Source organism: Papio anubis, chromosome 16 (genome assembly GCF_008728515.1).
Source record: "Papio anubis isolate 15944 chromosome 16, Panubis1.0, whole genome shotgun sequence".
NCBI lineage: Eukaryota > Metazoa > Chordata > Mammalia > Primates > Cercopithecidae > Papio > Papio anubis.
Window position 1 is genome coordinate 71,625,585 of NC_044991.1, and position 19,573 is coordinate 71,645,157.

Consider the following 19,573-nt stretch of genomic DNA (forward strand, 5'->3'; position numbering starts at 1 on the left):
AGAGAAGAAGTCAAGATGTTTGCTCATTCATTCATTCATTCATTTCCCCTTTCCTTCCTTCCTTCATTCAAATATTTATTGAAGGTTTATTTTGTACCAAATACCTTCAGGCAAATCTCTTTTCCTCTAACAACAATTTCACCTCCTTAGAGGCCTTTGTCTGACCTCCCCATCTAATGTAGCCATTCTTGCCCCATTGCTCTCACCATCCTTTCCACTCCCCTCCCTCCCTTCTTCCCTTCCTCCCATCTTTTCTCCTTCCTCTTTCTTTTATGTTGTGATCACCCACTGTGCTGTGTATTTATTTGTTCTCTACTGTCTGTTCCATACTTTCTCCTACAAAATGTTAGTTCGATGAGATTGGACACCTTGTCTCTCATTTTTAAACATTGTGCCTCCATTGTCTTAAAAAGTGTCTGGCATGTAGTAGGCATTTAGGATTTGATAACTGAAAGAACGAACAATCAAATGAATGAACAAACAAAGGCATTTTAACCTTCTAGTTTGGCTTGCTATAGAACCTCCAAACTCCCTAACTCAACCTTGAAGATAAGATACTTGAGGCTACCAGCCTGGTGCTATTTTGTTTCAGGACATCCTTTGGTCCTCAGGCAAGCACTAAAGCAGATGGCCCTCAGTGGGCTGGCTATGTCCTTCTGTGAGCTTGCTGGGCGCCTACCTACGATTCTAGTCTTCGAAGTCTTGCCTTGTACGCCCTGCAGAGAAGGGTTTCATCAAGGTGATTCTCTGCCAGAGGCCAGTGCTTATACCTTTGCTTTGAGAAGGACCAGCCCTGAGACCCAACATCCACCTCCAAGTTCTTGTAATGCCCTCTCAGAATCCTGGAGTCCTACAATGTCAGTCCCTGGAGGGATCTGCCACAGCAACGATTTCCCAGACAGAATTGCACTTCAGAGTCAACTGTGGAGCTTATTAAACACAGATCCCTGGGCCCACCCTAAACATACAGAATCAGGATCAGAATCTCAGGGCCTGAGAATCTATGTTTTCAGACTGGGCACAGTGGTTCATGCCTGTAATCCCAGCACTTTGGGAGGCCGAGTTGGGCTGATCACCTGAGGTCAGGAGTTCGAGATCAGCCTAGCCAATACGGTGAAACTCCATCTCTCCTAAAAATAAAATTAGCCAGGCATGGTAGTGCACGCCTGTAGTCTCCGCTACTCTGGAGGCTGAGGCACGAGAATCACTTGAACCTGGGAGGCGGAAGCTGCAGTGAGCCGAGATCGTGCCACTGCACTCCAACCTGGGCGACAGAGTGAGACTCTGTTTCAAAAATAATAATAATAATAGAATCTGTATTTTTACAAAACACCCTTCATAATTCTCCATAGCTGGTCCATGGGTGGGAATTTGGGTTTTGGAACTTTTTGGGATCATAGACCTTTTTGAGAATCTCAAAAGAGAAAATGAAAAGCACACAGAATGTTTCTTACAGTTTCATCAGGCACACAGAAGAGGCCCAGCGCGAAGCAGCTTCTCGCTCAAGGACACAACAGTTCAGGGGCAGAGTCAGCGCGAGGTCTCTCAGCTCTGAGTGCATGTTCTTTTCCCTTCCGGTTTTCTGCAGAATCCCTTCCAGGTTTCTAGTTTTATGGGCAGTAGTTTTATGATGCCTATTTCACGGTTCAGGCAGGTAGAGGCAGAGGGGAACATTAAGCTGACTTGCCCAGCGTCACTGAGTTGGCTACGGGCAGCTTTCCCAAGGGTACAGGTGGCAAACACTGTTCCTTCTCTTTCAGGTGGCCCTGCTCAGAGCCCATGCTGGCGAGCACCTGCTGCTCGGAGCCACCAAGCGATCCATGGTGTTCAAGGACGTGCTGCTCCTAGGTGAGGAGGCTGCCTGCCCTGGCCTGGGCTCCAGGGAGGGCATACCTAGCATGGCACTCACCCAGGCAAGGAGATTCACATGGTGGCATGCAAGGGCGAGGGAGACTAGTCAGGAGTGGCCCTGTCCTCAGGCTTGCATTGGAGGGTTCCAGGACTCAGTTCTCAACTGGGTACCCCACTCAGATGCAAAGAAATGTGATGTAAGGCATCAAATTCCCAGCAGTAAAGTCAGAGCACAATCAGGATTATCCCTGGAATTACCTGTGCATCTTTTTTTTTTTTTTTTTTTTTTTTTTTTTTAGAGTCTTGCTCTGTCACTCAGGCGGGAGTGCAATGGTGCAATCTTGGCTCACTTCAGCCTCCGCCTGCCAGGTTCAAGCAATTCTCCTGCCTCACCCTCCAAAGTAGCTGGGACCACAGGTGTGCACCACCACATCCAGCTCATTTTTGTATTTTTAGTAGAGACAGGGTTTCACCATGTTGACCAGGCTGGTCTCAAACTTCTGGCCTCAAATGATCCACCTGCCTCAGTCTCCCAAAGTGCTGGGGTTACAGGTGGGAGCCACTGCGCCCAGCCTACCTATGCATTCTGATGCTCTTTCTGGAGTAGGAGCAAGAGGTGGTTGGGAATGGCACAAAGCCCAGGCCGTGTCACCTGTGCCTTCATGGCATATTTTTTATTATTATTATTATTATTTTTTTCTGAGACGGAGTTTTGCTCAGTTGCCCATCTGGAGTGCAGTGGCGCGATCTCGGCTCACTGCAAGCTCCGCCTCCCAGGTTCACACCATTCTCCTGCCTCAGCCTCCCGAGTCGCTGGGACTATAGGCGCCCACCACCACGGCCGGCTAATTTTTTGTGTGTGTGTATTTTTAGTAGAGACGGGGTTTCACCATGTTAGCCAACCATGATCTCCTGACCTCGTGATCCACCTGCCTCGGCCTCCCAAAGTGCTGGGATTACAGGCATGAGCCACCGTGCCCGGCCAGCATATTTATTATTTTAAACGCTTGTACAGCACACACTATGCGCCAGGGACTGTGCTCACTGCTTTGCAAACACTACCTATTTTAATACAACAATGCTATGAGGGAAGCTCGATTATTTATCCTCATCTTATAGATGAGAAAACTGAGGCACAGAGAGGTTAAGTAACTTATCCAACTCTAACCGGCTATCAGGGACAGAGCCATTTAAGCAGGGCAGTGCAGTTCCAGAATCTGGTCCTTTAACTTTGATGCTTTGGTGCCTACCAGCTGGCCTTTGAATGGCATCGATCTTGTGAGTCACATTGGTAACTGGAGCTTGGGTCATGTGAAAGGGGTCCTAGAAAGTCAAGTTCCAAGCTCAGCCGGATTACTGGAGGCAGCTCATCTTCTGAATCTGGGCCTCAGCTTCCTTACCTGTGAAATAGGAGTCATCAGCCCTGCAGGTCCTCCTCCGACAGGCACCAACTATCTTGCCAACTTAAAAGCCAAAACTAGAGGAGAGGGGTCAACCCAAGGTGACTTCCCATCCTCCCTCCCTCCCAACCCTTCCAGGCAATGACTACATTGTCCCTCGGCACTGCCCGGAGCTGGCGGAGATGAGCCGGGTGTCCATGCGCATCCTTGACGAGCTGGTGCTGCCCTTCCAGGAGCTGCAGATCGATGACAATGAGTATGCCTACCTCAAAGCCATCATCTTCTTTGACCCAGGTACAGTGCACACCTCCTAAGCCATCCCTGACTCTCTCTCCAGAACACTCTGCCAGACTTCTCTTATTGGGTTATGTACAGAGTTCACAACCTCATCTCATGTTAACGACAGCTAGGAGAGGCCGTTTTCATTTAACAGATGAGGCAAGTCAAGATTTGAAGGGAGGATATGGCCAGGTGCGGTGGCTCACACCTGTAATCCCAGCACTTTGGGAGGCCGAGGCAGGTGGATCACATGAGGTCAGGGGTTCAAGATGAGCCTGGTTAACATGGCAAAACCCCATCTCTACTAAAAATACAAAAATTAGCCGGGTGTGGTGGTGCATGCCTGTAATCCCAGCTACTTGGGAGACTGAGGCAGGAGAATCACTTGAACTTGGGAGGCGGAGGTTGCAGTGAGCCAAGATCGCGCCACTGCATTCCAGCCTGGGCGACAAAGTGAGACACCATCTCAAAGAAACACAAAGGGAGGATATGACTCGACAGGGCACCCTGACTCCAAAGGCCTGGGCTTTCCCTTCTTTTACTTCTTCCCTCCATCCTTCTTACTCCTTACTTCCCATCTTCCTCTTTTCTTTCATATTTGCTGCTTTTCCTCAAAAAATTTTTATCATAATAATATCTAGAACCTGATGTGGTGGCTCACACTTGTAATCCCAGCACTTTGGGAGGCTGAGGCAGGAGGATCACTTCAGGCCAGGAGTTCGAGACCAGCCTGGCCAACATAATAAGACCTCGTCTCTATAGAAACTAAAAAAAAATTAGCCAGGGATGGTAGTGAGCACCTGCAGTCCCAGCTACTCGGGAGGCCAAGGTGGGAGGATCTCTTGAGCCCAGGAGGTCGAGGCTGCTGTGAGCTATGATTGCACCACTGCACTCCAGTCTGGGTGACAAAGCAAGACCTCATCTAAAAAATAAATAAATAAGTAAATAAATAAATCTACACATACTTAAAATGCAAATACTTCTCCCCATCCTACTTTTCCAGCTCTAAGTCTACTCCCCAAGAGAAACATGTCTGATTCTTTTAATTGTTTCTTCTGGCAGTTTCCTCAACAATTCTAAATGAAAGACTAAGCCTTATATTTGTTGATGTATTCATTTTGGATCGTAACGTTCCTCCTAGGATAGTGGGGGATTTCGCTTTTCTCCATTACCATTCCCATCTTTTCTCCCTCATTTTCCCCAATATATTTTTATTGCTATTTTTGTGTCTCTGTTGCATGTTATGTGCTTTTATCTTTCTTTTCTTGTTCTATCAACTGTAGACAGTATCTCCCAACCCTTCACATTGCAGGATGAAGATAAAGCATTACTACCCTCTCCTGCGGCTCTTGGCTCTCCTCTCCCCATTCTGTCCACTGACGTTCGCACCTGCGTTTATACAGAATGCTTTGTAGTCAGTCTTTGTACAAAACCTGCTTTTGTTTCCCAGTGTCAAAGGTGCCTGAACCCCAGAGGCTTGCTTGCCTTCCCTGCTTACATGTTAGAGGGGACCTACTGTGTGCCCGGCACTGTCCTTCACACTGCAGACAGATTACCTCTAGTAATAATAGTAATGAAAAGGCCGCGTGCGGTGGCTCATGCCTGTAATCCCAGCACTTTGGGAGACTGAGGCAGGCAGATTACTCAAGGTCAGGAGTTCAAGACCAGCCTGACCAACATGGTGAAACCCCGTCTCTACTAAAAATACAAAAATTAGCTGTGTGATTTCAAGGCAGGAGAATCACTTGAACCCGGAAGGCGGAGGTTGCAGTGGGAGCCAAGATCATGCCATTGCCCTCCAGCCTGAGCAACAAGAGCAAAACTTCATCTCAAAAAACAAAAGAAAAGAAAACAAAAAAATATATATATAGTGATGAAGAGGAAGATGAGCCCCATGTATTAAATGCTCACTAAAGAGCTGTTTTTAAACACTTCATGTGGATTATCTTACTTACCAACATGGTACCTGGGAAGCAGGAATTATTATCTCCATGTAACAGATAAGGAAACTGAGGCATGATTAACTTGCCCAAGGTCACGCAACCAGAAAATGGCAGAGCTTGGATTTGAACTTCAGACCACCTGTCAATCCCGATTTCTCTCTCTCTCAAGCCCACATTCTTACCTACCACGTGCTATCCCACCCTTCCCAGAGGGTGCGATTTCTAGTTCTAGCTCCCTCCACAGCCTGGCCCAGCCTGTATCCTCTGTAGTGCTCGGCATGAGGCTGGACGGGCAGAATTGTTCTGCAAAATGGGCAGGATCACTGATGCTGAGTCAGAGGCAGCAGCCTCCAGCAATTTGAAGGGGTGGGGAACCTAGTTCCCCTGGCATGCAGGAGGTGCTCAGTAAACATTTGTGGACTGAATGAACAAATGAACAAACATGATTCAGTGGAGAGAGCTCACTAGAAATGTGGGTGAATGTTCTTTCTGCCACTTCCTTTCTCCAGGGAAGAGGAAAGAAATGCATTACCTCCACAAAGGTCGGGATTAACCATTGAATGACCGCTTAAGTCCCTTCTAGGCTAAGGATCTAGAATTTATTCACTGATTTTTTTTCATTCATTCATCCAGCCATCTAACAAAATATATATATAGTTATAAATAGATATAACGCCCGGCCCTATTCAATAAATATTGACTATGCATGGTGCTAGGTGGTGGATTTGACATGGCAAAGGCTAGGTGCAGTGGCTCACACCTGTAATCCCAACATTTTCGGAGGCTGAGGCAGGCAGATTACTTGAGGTCAGAAGTTTGAGACCAGCCTGGCCAGCACGGTGAAACCCTGTCTCCACTAAAATACAAAAATTAGCTGGGTGTGGTATGTGCCTGTAATCCCAGCTACTCGGGAAGCTGAGGCAGGAGAATCACTTGAATCCGGGAGGCAGAGGTTGCAATGAGCTGAGATCACACCACTGCACTCCAGCCTGGGAGTCAGAGGGAGACTCAGTCCCAAAAATTAAAATAAAATAAAGTAAGATAAAATAAAAATGGCCAATAAGACATATGCCCGCCCCTGCAGAGCTCACCTTTGGATGGCACAACAATTACATCCTGTGTGGTCAGCAGTGATAGAGAGGCCGCAGAGATTTGGAAACAGGAAGGACACAGGATGCAGACATAGGAGGGTAGAAGGGAGACTTCCTGGAGGAGATGAAACCTAACCTGAGTCCCTAAGGTGATAGGAAGCAGGAACTAGGGAAGGGGAGCCTATTCTAACACAGTAGAGGCAGCAAGTGCTAAGGTCTGGATGAGGGGACCTCAACTGTGGCCCAAAACCCCAAGTTCCCATCGTGGCTCTGCCAACAACTGGGTGTGCCACCCAGGACAAGCCCTATCCTTGCACTGTGTCTGGTTTTCCCCATGTGTAAGATGAGGCAGTTGCTAGGTGCTTATTGGACGCGTTCCTCAAGTCCCGCCCTCCATCTCCTATTCCCCACTCTTCTGGTTTAGTGCCTTAGGAAACGTGGCAGACATCTTTTTCTGCCTGTGTCTAGGAAATTACAATTCATACTGGCATACCCTGGTTGTTGAGGTCCCTGAATCCTTGTGCCCACACTGCTGAAGACTCCTTGTGTGACACAAGTCAGGGGACATCTGGGTCTTGACTCCCCAGATGCTCCAGCTGGACCCTACTGCCCTCCCTTGCCCACCTTCTTCCATTGTAGATGCCAAAGGGCTGAGCGATCCAGGGAAGATCAAGCGGCTGCGTTCCCAGGTGCAGGTGAGCTTGGAAGACTACATCAACGACCGCCAGTATGACTCGCGCGGCCGCTTTGGAGAGCTGCTGCTGCTGCTGCCTACCCTGCAGAGCATCACCTGGCAGATGATCGAGCAGATCCAGTTCATCAAGCTCTTCGGCATGGCCAAGATCGACAACTTGCTGCAGGAGATGCTGCTGGGAGGTCCGTGCCAGGCCCAGGAGGGGCAGGGTTGGAGGGGGGACTCTCCAGGAGACAGCCTCACACAGACCTGAGCTCACCCCTCAGCTCCTTGGCTTCCCCACTGTGCAGCTTTGGGCAAGTTGCTTAACCCATCTGTGCCTCAGTTTCCTCACCAGAAAAATGGGAACAAAGGCAATGGTCTATTTGTTCAGGCGCCGAGAGCCTAGGACATGCCAGTCACTGTTCTAAGTGCTGGCAATTCAGTGAAGAACAAGATCTTTGCCCTCCGGGAGGCTGTGTGTGTGTGAGTGTGTATGGATGCGTGGATATCTGTGTATATGCCCGTATGTGCGTGCATGTGTGTATGAAGGCTCACATTTTATGATTTTGAAATAAACAGGTAATATGATAGAGTTTAACTGAAAAGGAATTCTCTTTAGATAGGGCAGGCCAAAGGAGACCTCTCTGAAATGGTGACTCTTGTGCTAAGACCCTAATGGCTGAAAGGAAATGCAAGGCTTAAAAGACAAGAGAGCAGTGGCTCACGGCTGTAATCCCAGCACTTTGGGAGGCCAAGGAGGGCAGATCACGAGGTCAGGAGATGGAGACCATCCTGGCTAACACGGTGAAACCCTGTCTGTACTAAAAATACAAAAAATCAGCTGGGCATGGTGGCGGGCACCTGTGGTCCCAGCTACTCGGGAGGCTGAGGCAGGAGAATGGCGTGAACCTGGGAGGTGGAGTTTGCAGTGAGCCGAGATCGCGCCACTGCACTCCAGCCTGGGTGACACAGCGAGACTCCATCGAAGAAAAAAAAAAAAAGAGAGGAATATTCCAAGAAGAAGGAACTACTTCAAGGGCCCTGGAGAGGAGAGAGTTGTGTGTTTGAGAAAGAAGGGCAAGGTTGTGAGATGGAGGAGATGGAGGAGGTAAAGATGGAGATTGGGCAGAAACCAAATCATAAACATATGGCTTTGTAAACCTTGTCAGAAATTTGGATTTTATTCTCATTGCAACTATTGTAAGGAGAGTGAAAACCAGACTAATTATTTTTATTCTTTGAGACAAAATTTCCATCTGTCATCCAGGCTGGAGTGCAGTGGCAGGATCTCGGCTCACTGCAATCTCCACCTCCCGAGTTCAAGCAATTCTCCTGCACAGCCTCCCAAGTAGCTGGGATTACAGGCACCCACCACCACGCCCAGCTCTTTTTTTTATATTTTTAGCAGAGATGGGGTTTCACCCTATCGGCCAAGATGGTCTCAAACTCCTGACCTCAAGTGATTGCCCACCTCGGTCTCCCAAAGTGCTAGAATGACAGGCGTGAGCCACCATGCCCAGCCCAGACTAATGCTTTAAACAAACCACTCAGACTGTTGGGTACAAAGTAAATTGCAGAGATTCCTGAGAATGTCACTGTCTCCAATCATGTGACAGATGATGAAGGCTTGGACCATGGAAATGGAGCGGTGAAGATAAACCGGATCATCTCTTTGGAGGAAGAGCCCACACCCACAGGATTTGCTGACTGATCAGATGTAGGGAGTGACAGGAAGAGGAAGAGTCAAGGACAGAGTCTAAATGTTTGCTTTGAATAGCAGAAATGATGATGGAGTAGTTTACTGAGATGAGGAGGACAGAATAAACAACTTGATGCTGGGGTCTGGGGGGTGGTAGTGAGGGGTGACCTCAGAAATCCATTGTGGACTCTCTTTTTTTCCTTTTTCCTTTTTTTTTTTTTTTTTTTTTTTTTGTTTTTTTTTGTTTTTGAGACGAGATCTCTCTCTGTCACCCAGGCTGGAGTGCAGTGGCGCAGTCATAGCTTACTGCAGCCTCAACCTTCCAGGCTCAAGAGATCCTCCAGCCTTTCGAGTAGCTGGGACTACAGGTGTGTGCCACCATACCCAGCTAATTTTTCATTTTTATTTTTTATAGAGATGACGTCTCACTATGTTGCCCAGGCTGGTCTTGAACTGTTGGTCTTAAGCAATCCTTCTGACTTGGCCTCTCAAAGTGCTGGGATTACAGGTGTGAGCCACCATGCCCAGCCTCATTGTGGACTTTCATTAAGCACGAGATGACTATTACAAGTCCAAGTTGCCAAGGAGGCAGTTGAATGTATGAGTCTGCTGCTCAAGCACAAGATTAAAGGCAGCTCTGTGGAATTGGGGGAAGATGGAGCCATGGAGGGAAGGGAAGAAGACTGGCCAGAGGGGCAGGAGAAAACCAGGGCAATTCCAGAATCCAAGAGAAGAGCGTGTTTGAAGGACAGAGTGTTTAATGGTGTTACACTCTGCAGAGAGACAGAAAGAAGGAGGGAGGAATGGAGAGGTGAAGGGAGGAGGGGAAGAGAGAGGAAAGAGTCCATTGGATTGGCAGCTGGAGGCTCTTGGCAATTGTGTTGAAAGCAGTTTCAGAGAGCTGGGAGAGTGGAAACCAGATTGGAGAGTGCTCCAAAGACAGCAAGTGGGAAGGTGGAGATAGAGTAGATAACCCTTTGAAATGGTTTGACTGTGAAGGGGAGTATGAAGGAGTTAGGATGACTGCAAGGGAATGATTAGAATGATAGGTCATGCAGTCTGGGCTGCACTCAAAGAGAAATAAAGACAGAGGCTGGGTGCGGTGGCTCACACCTGTAATCCTAGCACTTTGGGAGGCCGAGGCGGGTGGATCACTTGAGGCTAGGAGCTCAAGACCAAACTGGCCAACACAGCAAAACACCATCTCTACTAAAAATACAAAAAAAGTTAGCCAGACGTGGTGGCATGCACCTGTAATCCCAGCTACTCAGGAGACTGAGGCAGGACAATCGCTTGAACCCGGGAGACGGAGGTTGCAGTGAGCCGAGATTGTGACATTGCACTCCAGCATGTGTGAGAGCAAGACTCTGTCTCAACAACAACAACAAAAGGATGGGGTGATAGTGAAAAGAGAGTGTCAGTGAATTGACACCCTCAGTAGGCTGAAGAAGTTTTGCAGTGATGGTACTAGATTAAGGGAGCTGGAAGGACACAAGGTGAAGTCAAAGTAGGGATGTTGAATTCGAGATTTTGGAGGTGCTTCAGTGAGGGCGAGGTTTCTCAACACTGGTACTATTGATACTTGGAACTAAACGATTCTTTGTTGTGCTGGGCTGTCCTGTGCGTTGCTTGGCTGCATCTCTGTCCTGTACCCATAAGGTGCCAGTAGCACTTCTCCAGTGGTGACAACCAAAAATGTCTTCGGATATAGTCAAACGTCTCCTGATGGGCCAAAATCATCCCCAGTTGGGAACCACTGTTGTGTGATAGCTTATTTCATTCTCACTTTGACCCTGTGAACATGGGGTTACTATGAATCAGATGTCACTGAGATTAGGATCAGGAGCCTGTGGTCTGTTGCCAAATAGTTAAGAGCTCTGGGCTTAGTTGTCTCATCTGTAGAATGGGCTAATAATAGTATCCATTCTATAGGATTGTTGTAAGGATTAAATTATGTAAAACATGAAAAGTGCTATACAACAGTACCTGGCACATGATAATTGTTAATTATCAACAGTCGTTATTTATCACTGAGATCGATGTGCTGTAGAGATCTCTTGCAAGCATTGAAATTCCATCATTGTCATATTACTCACCATAGGCTATTATTAAACCATACCCCATGTGGTATTTTTACTCCCTGACACATGTTTAAAGCGGTTACTGTGTTCCAGACAATCTGCTAGGCTCTCAAAGAAAGAAGAAAAATACATCTGAAATTGTAATGCTCATAGACAGAAGAAGTAGTTGTTCCTAAAAGTTGTGTTACAGATAAATTACTATGAGAAATCCAAGGAATGAGAACGAGGAGAATCAGGAGAGGCTTCTAAAGAGAGGAAATATATGAGCTGGGATTTGGGCTTATGGACGTGGAGCGGGTTTGGGGTGGAAAAAACATCTCTGACGGAAGCAACAACGTGAGCAGAAGCATAGAGATAGGAAAACACAGGGGACACATAGATGCTATAAGTAGGTCAGTTGGCTGCAGCAGAGATGTGGGGGATGAGGCTGGAAGGTGAGGCGGGACCAAATGGTTGAAGGACTTGCACGCCAAGGAGCCTTGAGAGCCATTGATTACATCCAATACGCTACTCATTAGAACATTTACTTGATCTCAGAGCTTCCTTATAGGCACCTTGTTTCTTTCAACTCACTTTTGTTCTCTTGGTTTTTTGGGGCCTTCTTAACACCCTCATGAAGCCTATGAATGGGAATGGTACACCCTAGTTTACTAACCCAGGAATAGGTCCCCAACAGGCATTGCCAATATTGGATGGGCAGGTTGATTGGTCACACCTGAGGAAGATGGCGTCCCAAGGCCTGAGGTCTGCATCCCAGACTCTTCATCTTGATCGATCTTCTCTTCCTGCAGGGTCCTCCAGCGATGCACCCCATGCCCACCACCCCCTGCACCCTCACCTGATGCAGGAACACATGGGAACCAATGTCATCGTTGCCAACACAATGCCCACTCACCTCAGCAATGGACAGATGTGTGAGTGGCCCCGACCCAGGGGGCAGGCAGGTGGGCAACCTCTGGGGCTCTACCTTGCAAAGGGTGAGGATGGGGCTTAAGAGAGGAAGCAGGAGAAGGTGGAGTCTAGAAGGTAGAACCAGGATGCAACAATTTTCTGGGTTCCAGGGTAGGGAATAAAGGGCAAGGTTGTCCATTTGTTGAGGCTGTTTATTCAGTAAGGTGACTGACAACCTTTACTGAATGAAGCCATTGTTGGGATGAGGCAATCCACTGGATGAAGTAACCTATTGGGTGAAGATGTTCTTGGGTGAGAATCCCATTAGTTGACATTGTCCATTAGGTAAAAGTGATCATTGACGTAAGGCTGCTCAATTGGGTAAGGCTATCCATTAGACAATTAGATGAGACTATCCATTGGGTCAGGATGTCTGCTGGACTAGACCATCCTCTGAAACCTCCAAAGTGTAAACTTGTCATTGGGCAAGGCTCTTCAAAGAATAAGATTATCAATGGGATGAAGTGATCCACTGAGATAAGATGATATTTTACTGACATTGTTCTTGGAGAAAGTTGTCCATTGAACAAAGTTTGCCAATTGGGTCAAATTTGCTCTCCAAACCTGCCATGAGAGTGAGGCCAGTTTCTATTACTCATCTCCTAAATATCCAAGAAGTGGTATTTTTTGAGCCAGTTGGCCCTGGGTCTCATCAGCTGCTGGCTCCTTCTCCCAGGAAAGAATATCCCTGTCACCCATCCCATTGCCGTTGGTGACAGCCAGGCCTGGGCCTTGGTTTCAGAGAAGCAGTTCAAGTCTGCATATCAAATAAATGATGGAAGAGATGGGTGGTGGGACCTTCCAGACCTCATAAAACTTAGGCTTTATGATCTGGGACTCACAGAAGGTTGAGTCATAAAAGACCTTGGGGATTATCTGGTTTAATTAATTCTCTCATTTTATAGAGGAAGAAATTAAGTCAAGGCGGGGCGAGCTGGGGGTTGGGGGGAGAACTTTCCCAGGGCTCTTCATTTACTCCCACAAAGGCTGGAATTTTGAGCAGCCCCTATCTGTCTGTTTGTCCTTCCAGCCACCCCTGAGACCCCACAGCCCTCACCGCCAGGTGGCTCAGGGTCTGAGCCCTACAAGCTCCTGCCAGGAGCCGTCGCCACAATCGTCAAGCCCCTCTCTGCCATCCCCCAGCCGACCATCACCAAGCAGGAAGTTATCTAGCAAGCCGCTGGGGCTTGGGGGCTCCGCTGGCTCCCCCCAGCCCCCTCAGAGAACGCCTGGTGATCACGTGGTCACGGCAAAGGAAGACGTGACGCCAGGACCAGTCCCAGAGCAGGAATGGGAAGGATAAAGGGCCCGAGAACATGGCCTAAGGGCCACATCCCACTGCCACTCTTGACACTCTGCTCTGGATAACAAGACTTTGACTTGGGAAGACGCCACTGGAAAGTCCTCTACTGCCTTGGACGACTTTTCTCATGTTGAAGCCACTGCCTTCACCTTCACCTTCATCCATTCGCTCCTCCTTCTGCTGCTGCCCCCACCTCAAACGCCCGTTTCCCTCTGCTGTCGCCTTGCTCAGCCATCCCGTCTTCTCCAGCACCACCTCTCCAGAAGCCAAGGAAGCCTTGGAAATGATTCCCCCAGTCATTCTGGGAGCATGTTGTAAGCACTGACTGGGGCCAGGCAGGGTCTAGAAGGCTGTGGTGAGGGAAGACACCTTTCTCCTCCAGCCCCACCGCACCCTCCTTCTTCAGGGACTTGGGTGGGTATTTGGGGTGAGGATTTCTGCAGACCTTCAACCCGAGAAAACAAGCCCAGGTTGGCAACTGCAACAGGAACTTGGAGTGGAGAGGAAAAGCATCAGAAGGAGGCAGACCATCCACTAGGCCTTTGAGAAAGGGTAGACTTCTGGCTGGTAAAGCGGGTGAGACGGGACATTCCAAAGAACAGCCTGAGCCAAGGCCTCGTGGTAGGAAGAATCTAGCAAGAATTGAGGAAGAATGGTGTGGGAGAGGGATGATGAAGAGAGAGAAGGCCTGCTGGAGAGCATAGGGTCTGGAATACCAGGCTGAGGCCCTGATCAGCGGCAAGGGGTATGCAGGGAGCTGGGCTTCCAGAAAATGAACACAGCAGTTCTGTAGAGGATGGGAGGCTGGGAGCTGGGATGTCAGGTCGGGTGGATGATGTAATGCGGGTGAGAGTAATGAGGCTTGGGGCTGGAGAGAACAAGATGGGTAAACTCTCACATCGGAGTGACATCCAGGAGGAATGATCTCCCAGGGCCTGTCTCAAGCTCTTCCTTACCCCCAGGCACTGTCTTAAGGCATCTGATATGCATCATCTCATTTAATCCTCCCTTCCTCCCTATTAACCTAGAGATTGTTTTTGTTTTTTTATTCTCCTCCTCCCTCCCCACACTTACCCGCCCCTCCTAACCTAGAGATTGTTACAGAAGATGAAATTGCGTTCTAAGAGGTGAAGTGATTTTTTTTTCTGAAACTCACACAACTAGGAAGTGGCTGAGTCAGGACTTGAACCCAGGTCTCCCTGGATCAGAACAGGAGCTCTTAACGAGAGTGGCTGAATAACTTCTCCAAAGGCTCCCTTTGTTCTCACTGTGATCAAGTTGGGGGGCTTCTGGCTCCCTTCTCCAGCCTCAGAAACCGGACTCGTTCTTCTGGGAACTCTGCCCACTCCCAGGACCAAGACTGGCCTGAGGCTGCACTAAAATTCACTTAGGGTCGAGTATCCTGTTTGCTGATAAATATTTAGGAGAATTCATAACTCTTGAGAGCTTTTCTCTCTTCACTCCCCAAGTCTAGGGGAGGGGTGGCAGGGGTCTGTTTCCTGGGAGTCAGGCTCATCTGGCCTGTTGGCATGGGGGTGGGACAGTGTGTGCAGTGTGGGGGCACGGGAGGGCTAAGCAGGCCCGGGTTTGAGGCCTATTCTGGAGATCGTCACTCCAGGTGTATTCTGGAAACATTGGACCCTAGGATGGAGCGTCCACCATGTCATCCATGTGGAATCTTGGTGTCTTTGGGGGACATTCTGGAAAATGCCACTGACCAGTGTGAACAAAAGGGATGTGTCCTGGGGCTGGAGGTGTGATTAGGTAGGAGGGAAACTGTTGGACCGACTCCTGCCCCCCGCTCAACACTGACCCCTCTGAGTGGATGGAGGCAGAGCCCCAGTGCCCAGAAATCCCACCATTAGTGATTGTTTTTTATGAGAAAGAGGCATGGAGAAGTATTGGGGCGAGTGTCAGAGAGGAATCACCGCATCCCTACAGCAGTCCCAGCCAAACCCCCCAGTCCCAGGAGAGACTGCGCCCTGCTCAAAGCTCCCTAGCCTTCCTCCACCACCTCATTCAAGTGCCCCTGAAATCCCCTCCAGACAGCTCAGCCTGGTCTGCGGTAAGGCAGGGAGGCTGGAACCATTTCCAGGCATTGTGGTCATTCCCACTCTGTTCTTCCACCTCCTCCCTCCAGCGTTGCTCAGGCCTCTGTCATGGGAGCAAGGTTGAGATAAGAATGTCCCATGGCGTGCAGAGGGCAACAGTGGCCCTTCATGGGAACAATCTTTTGGAGCAGGCGGTCAGTTCTCTGCTGGGAATCTACCCCTTTCTGGAGAAGAAACCCATTCCACTTTAATAACTTTATTGTAATGTGAGAAACACGAAACAAAGTTTACTTTTTTGACTCTAAGCTGACATATTAGAAAATCTCTCTCTCTCTCTCTTTTTTTTTTTTTTTTTTTTTTTTTGGCCACTTGAGTTGTGGTCCTAAAACATAAAATCTGATGGACTAACAGAGGGTTGCTGGGGGGACAAGTGTGGGCACAACGGTTCCCCCACCAAGACACCCCGATCTTCAGGCAGCTCTCAGCAGCTTCTAAAATCTGCATGGCTCTCCTGAGAGCCGACAGAGGAGAGGAGAGGGTCGGAAATGAACGCTCTTCTATTGTTTGTCGTTACCAAGCCAATTACATTTGCCAAATTTTTCTGTGATCTGCCCTGATTAAGATGAATTGTGAAATTTACATCAAGCAATTACCAAAGTGGGCTGGGTCCCATCAGAACGACTCACATCTTTCTGTGGGTGTGAATGTCATTAGGTCCTGCGCTGACCCCTGAGCTCCCATCACGGCCGCCTGATGGGGCAAAGAAACGAAAAACATTTCATACTCTTGTGTGTTTTAACAAAAGTTTATAAAATAAAATAAATGGCGCATATGTTTTCTAAGTCCTTGGATGAGTCTATTTTCTTTCAGGTGTCAGAAATAAGACTGAATCTTCTGGTTCTACTTGGGGACTAAAAAAAATTTTTTTTAAGGAAGAATGAGAATAGTTTTATAGTTCTTTGTGATGTGCAGAATGTTTTTGTATCCATTATAATTTCTGAGTCTTCACATCACGAGGTAAGCAGTTAGACATGATTACTCCCGCTTTCCAGATGAGGAGACTGAGACTTGGGGAAGTGATTTCTCTTGGGTGGCAGAGGTGGACATCTAACCCTGGTCTCTTGATTCCAAGTACTTAGTATATGGAGAGAGTGAAAGTTGATCCCCCCTCTTGAAGAGGGGAGTGATGAGGGAGAGTGTAATGGAAAGATCTGGAAGAATGGCAAGAGGGTCCAAGGGTCTGTCATCCTCCGCCAAGGTCCAAGACAGAGCCCTTTTCTGGGTCACCTCAATCTGCCAGCAATGGGAGATGAGTAGCTGTGGGGACATTCCATAAAAGCAAGTGGTTTTTTTGTTTTGTTTTGTTTTTTGCTTTTTTCTAGAACAAGGCTGTGCACAGTGGCTCATATCTGTAATCCCAGCACTTTGGGAGGCTGAGGCAGGAGGATCACTTGAGCCTCAGGAGTTCGAGACCAGCCAGAGCAATATAAGGAGACCCCATCTCTACAAAAAAATTTAAAAATTAGCCAGGTGTGGTGGTGTGTGCCTATAGTACCAGCTACTCTGAAGGCTGAGGAGGGAGGATTGCTTCAGCCCACGAGTTCGAGGATGCAGTGAGCTATGAATGCAACACTGCACTACGGTCTAGGTGAAAGAGCAAGACCCTGTTTCAAAACATAAATAATAAGTAGAAAGAATAAAAGCAAGGGATGTGCTTGAGAATCTCCAGCCAGATCTGTAGGCACTGGGGTTCTCTCCATGGCTAAACTATTATAGGAGGGCGGCCTTGTGTCTCGGCCACCACAGACCACAGCGTTCCATTCACTCGGGGTTGTGCTGGAGCTGGCTTGTGAGAACTGACTATTAGCTTCTCTTCCCAATTCCGTGTTTGCCAGTGCCACACTGATAGCTTGAGATTGGTTATTGCTGGAGTGTTTACACCACAAGGACTAGCAAACTCTACAAATCAGGGCTTTTGTTCCTGGAGAGCCCGTTGTTAACATTCACCAGCACACCACAGCATTCGGTGATGGCTGGACCGTGGGATGCCAACATATGGGGACATCCTCACTGGGGATGAGGGTAGAGCAGTGTGATCCTTTCAGCTCTTCCTTAATGGAGGGGACAAAAGTTCTGGTCTGGGAAGCACACGTCTTACTGATCAGTGTAACCTTGGGCAGGTCACTCCACCACTCCGAGCCTCATCTGTAAAGTGGGAATGAGATCTTCCTCCAGGGAAGATGTCAGGATTGAATGGAATGAGAGCACAGTAACTGTGAGAGCTCCCGTTACATGAGGAGTACAAGTGAACTCTTCATGCGCCCCTTTCTAGCGAGAGGTTAACCATTAAACTCTCCAGCCTTCAGAGCACCCATTCGCTGTCTGCCTGATCCCCAGGGCCACTCCCGCCTTCCCCTCCGCCTTCCCTCCACTAGTCAGCACCAGGAAATGTTTTCAACAGCGTTGCAACGGAGGCCTTGTTCATGCTGCTGCCATCGGGGACACGAGGGGGTGGGGACCAGCGGAGACTATTTCAGTCTAAATTGTGCTTAATAAACCCATATCAAAACCATAAACCCTGGGCTGCCATAAATTCCTCTACCCTTGGTTCCTCCACCTCATCAGCCCTTTGCCCTGGTTAATCTCAAATCTCAGCACAGGCAGCCAGAGCTTCAGGTTTGGTTTCTATTTCAGTTGCTAAACAGCATCAGCTCAGGTAGCAGACAGTCAAATTCCCATTTTATAGATGATGAAACTGAGGTTCAGAAAGGTGAAGAAACCTGTCCAAGGTCACACAGCTAGAGACCCCAGCCAAGACCTGAGCCCATGCTTCCACCATCCAGGTAGCCTGATTAAGAGATGGGAATTATTGGCTGAGCCTGGTGGCTCACACCTGTAATCCCACCACTTTGGGAGGCCAAGGTGGGCAGATCACCTGAGATTAGAAGTTCAAGACCAGCCTGGCCAACATGGTGAAACCCCATCTCTACTAAAAATACAAAAATTAGCCGGGCATGGTGGTGCACACCTGTAATCCCAGCTACTCGGGAGGCTGAGCCAGGAGAGTTGCTTGAACCCAAGAGACAGAGGTTGCAGTGAGCTGAGATCATGCCACTGCACTCCAGCCTGGGTGACAGCGAGACTCCATCTCAAAAAAAAAAAAAAAAAAAGGAATTATCAATTCTCAAGCTTCTCAAGCTTCTCAGGGAGACAGATTGGAGGTTTCCTCTCATGTCCTTGTTTGGCGGCCCTACAATTAAACCTCTTTCTCTGCTACAAAACAATGGAAAAAAGAACTGGAATTTCTAAGGCGCCTCTTTTTTTTTTTTCTTTTTTGAGTTGCGGTCTCTCTCTGTCACCTAGGCTGGAGTGTAGTGGCGCCATCATAGCTCTCTGCAATCTCTGCCTCCAGAGCTCAAGCAATCCTCTCGCCCCAGCCTTTTGAGTAGCTGGGGTACAGTGTGTCAGCACACCTGGCTAATTTTTTCTTTTATTTTTAGTAAAGATGAGGTCTTGCTATGTTGCCCAGGCTGACCCCTTTTTAGTTCCTCTGAAAAGTTGTTTCCCTAAGCCATGCTACTAGAAGCTTCTTACTCCATCATTCCATCATTGCTCAGCGTGGGGACCAGAAGTAGAAGGGCCCCTGGGTGACAGGCTGCTTGAAGATCCAAAGAAAGTTTCATGAGGTGTGAATGGCCTGTCATCCCAAATTGGTGAGACCGTCCTACTTCCTCATTTGTGGGACCCAGATAACCTTTGATCTACACTTCTCAGATCCATGTATCATACGTAAATTCCAGGATGTGATCTCAGAGGCCTGAATCACAGGATCCCAGGCAGCTGTTTGACGATGGTGGAGTTAGACAGCAAATCATGACGCCAAGGACATTTACTGGGCTCTTCCTCTTTGCCAAACTTGTGGTTCTGTTTCACAAATGAGGAAACAAGGCCGGGCATGGTGGCTCACGCCTTTAATCCCAGCACTTTGGGAGGCTGAGGCAGGTGGATCACCTGTGGACAAATGTTTGAGACCAGCCTGGCCAACATGGTGAAACCTCATCTCCATTAAAAATACAAAAAAAAAAAAAAAAATGGCCGGGCGTGGTGGCATGTGCCTGTAGTCCTGGCTACTCGGGAGGCTGAGGCAGGAGAATCGCTTGAACCTGGGAGAGGGAGGTTCCAGTGAGCCGAGATCATGCTCTGCACTCCAGTGTGGGCAAAAGCATGAGATCCTACAACAACAACAGC

The 19,573-nt window shown here is 48.3% G+C and overlaps 1 protein-coding gene across 4 annotated transcripts in view; it reads left to right on the forward strand.

Moving 5' to 3' along the window:
• Window positions 1-16,167, forward strand: part of HNF4A (hepatocyte nuclear factor 4 alpha) — a 78,647-nt gene extending 62,480 nt beyond the window's left edge. For 2 of the 4 annotated variants that reach the window (XM_021921030.2, XM_021921029.2), the window contains exons 6-10: window positions 1,761-1,848; window positions 3,390-3,545; window positions 7,204-7,440; window positions 11,812-11,964; window positions 13,002-16,167. In XM_021921030.2, coding sequence (XP_021776722.1) covers window positions 1,761-1,848; window positions 3,390-3,545; window positions 7,204-7,440; window positions 11,812-11,964; window positions 13,002-13,144 — 777 coding nt within the window. In that variant the 3' untranslated portion in view covers window positions 13,145-16,167. The remainder of the gene's footprint in view (window positions 1-1,760; window positions 1,849-3,389; window positions 3,546-7,203; window positions 7,441-11,811; window positions 11,965-13,001) is intronic. The other 2 variants (XM_021921031.2, XM_017944789.3) reach the window with 1 other exon arrangement.
• The last annotated feature ends 3,406 nt before the right edge of the window (window positions 16,168-19,573 follow it).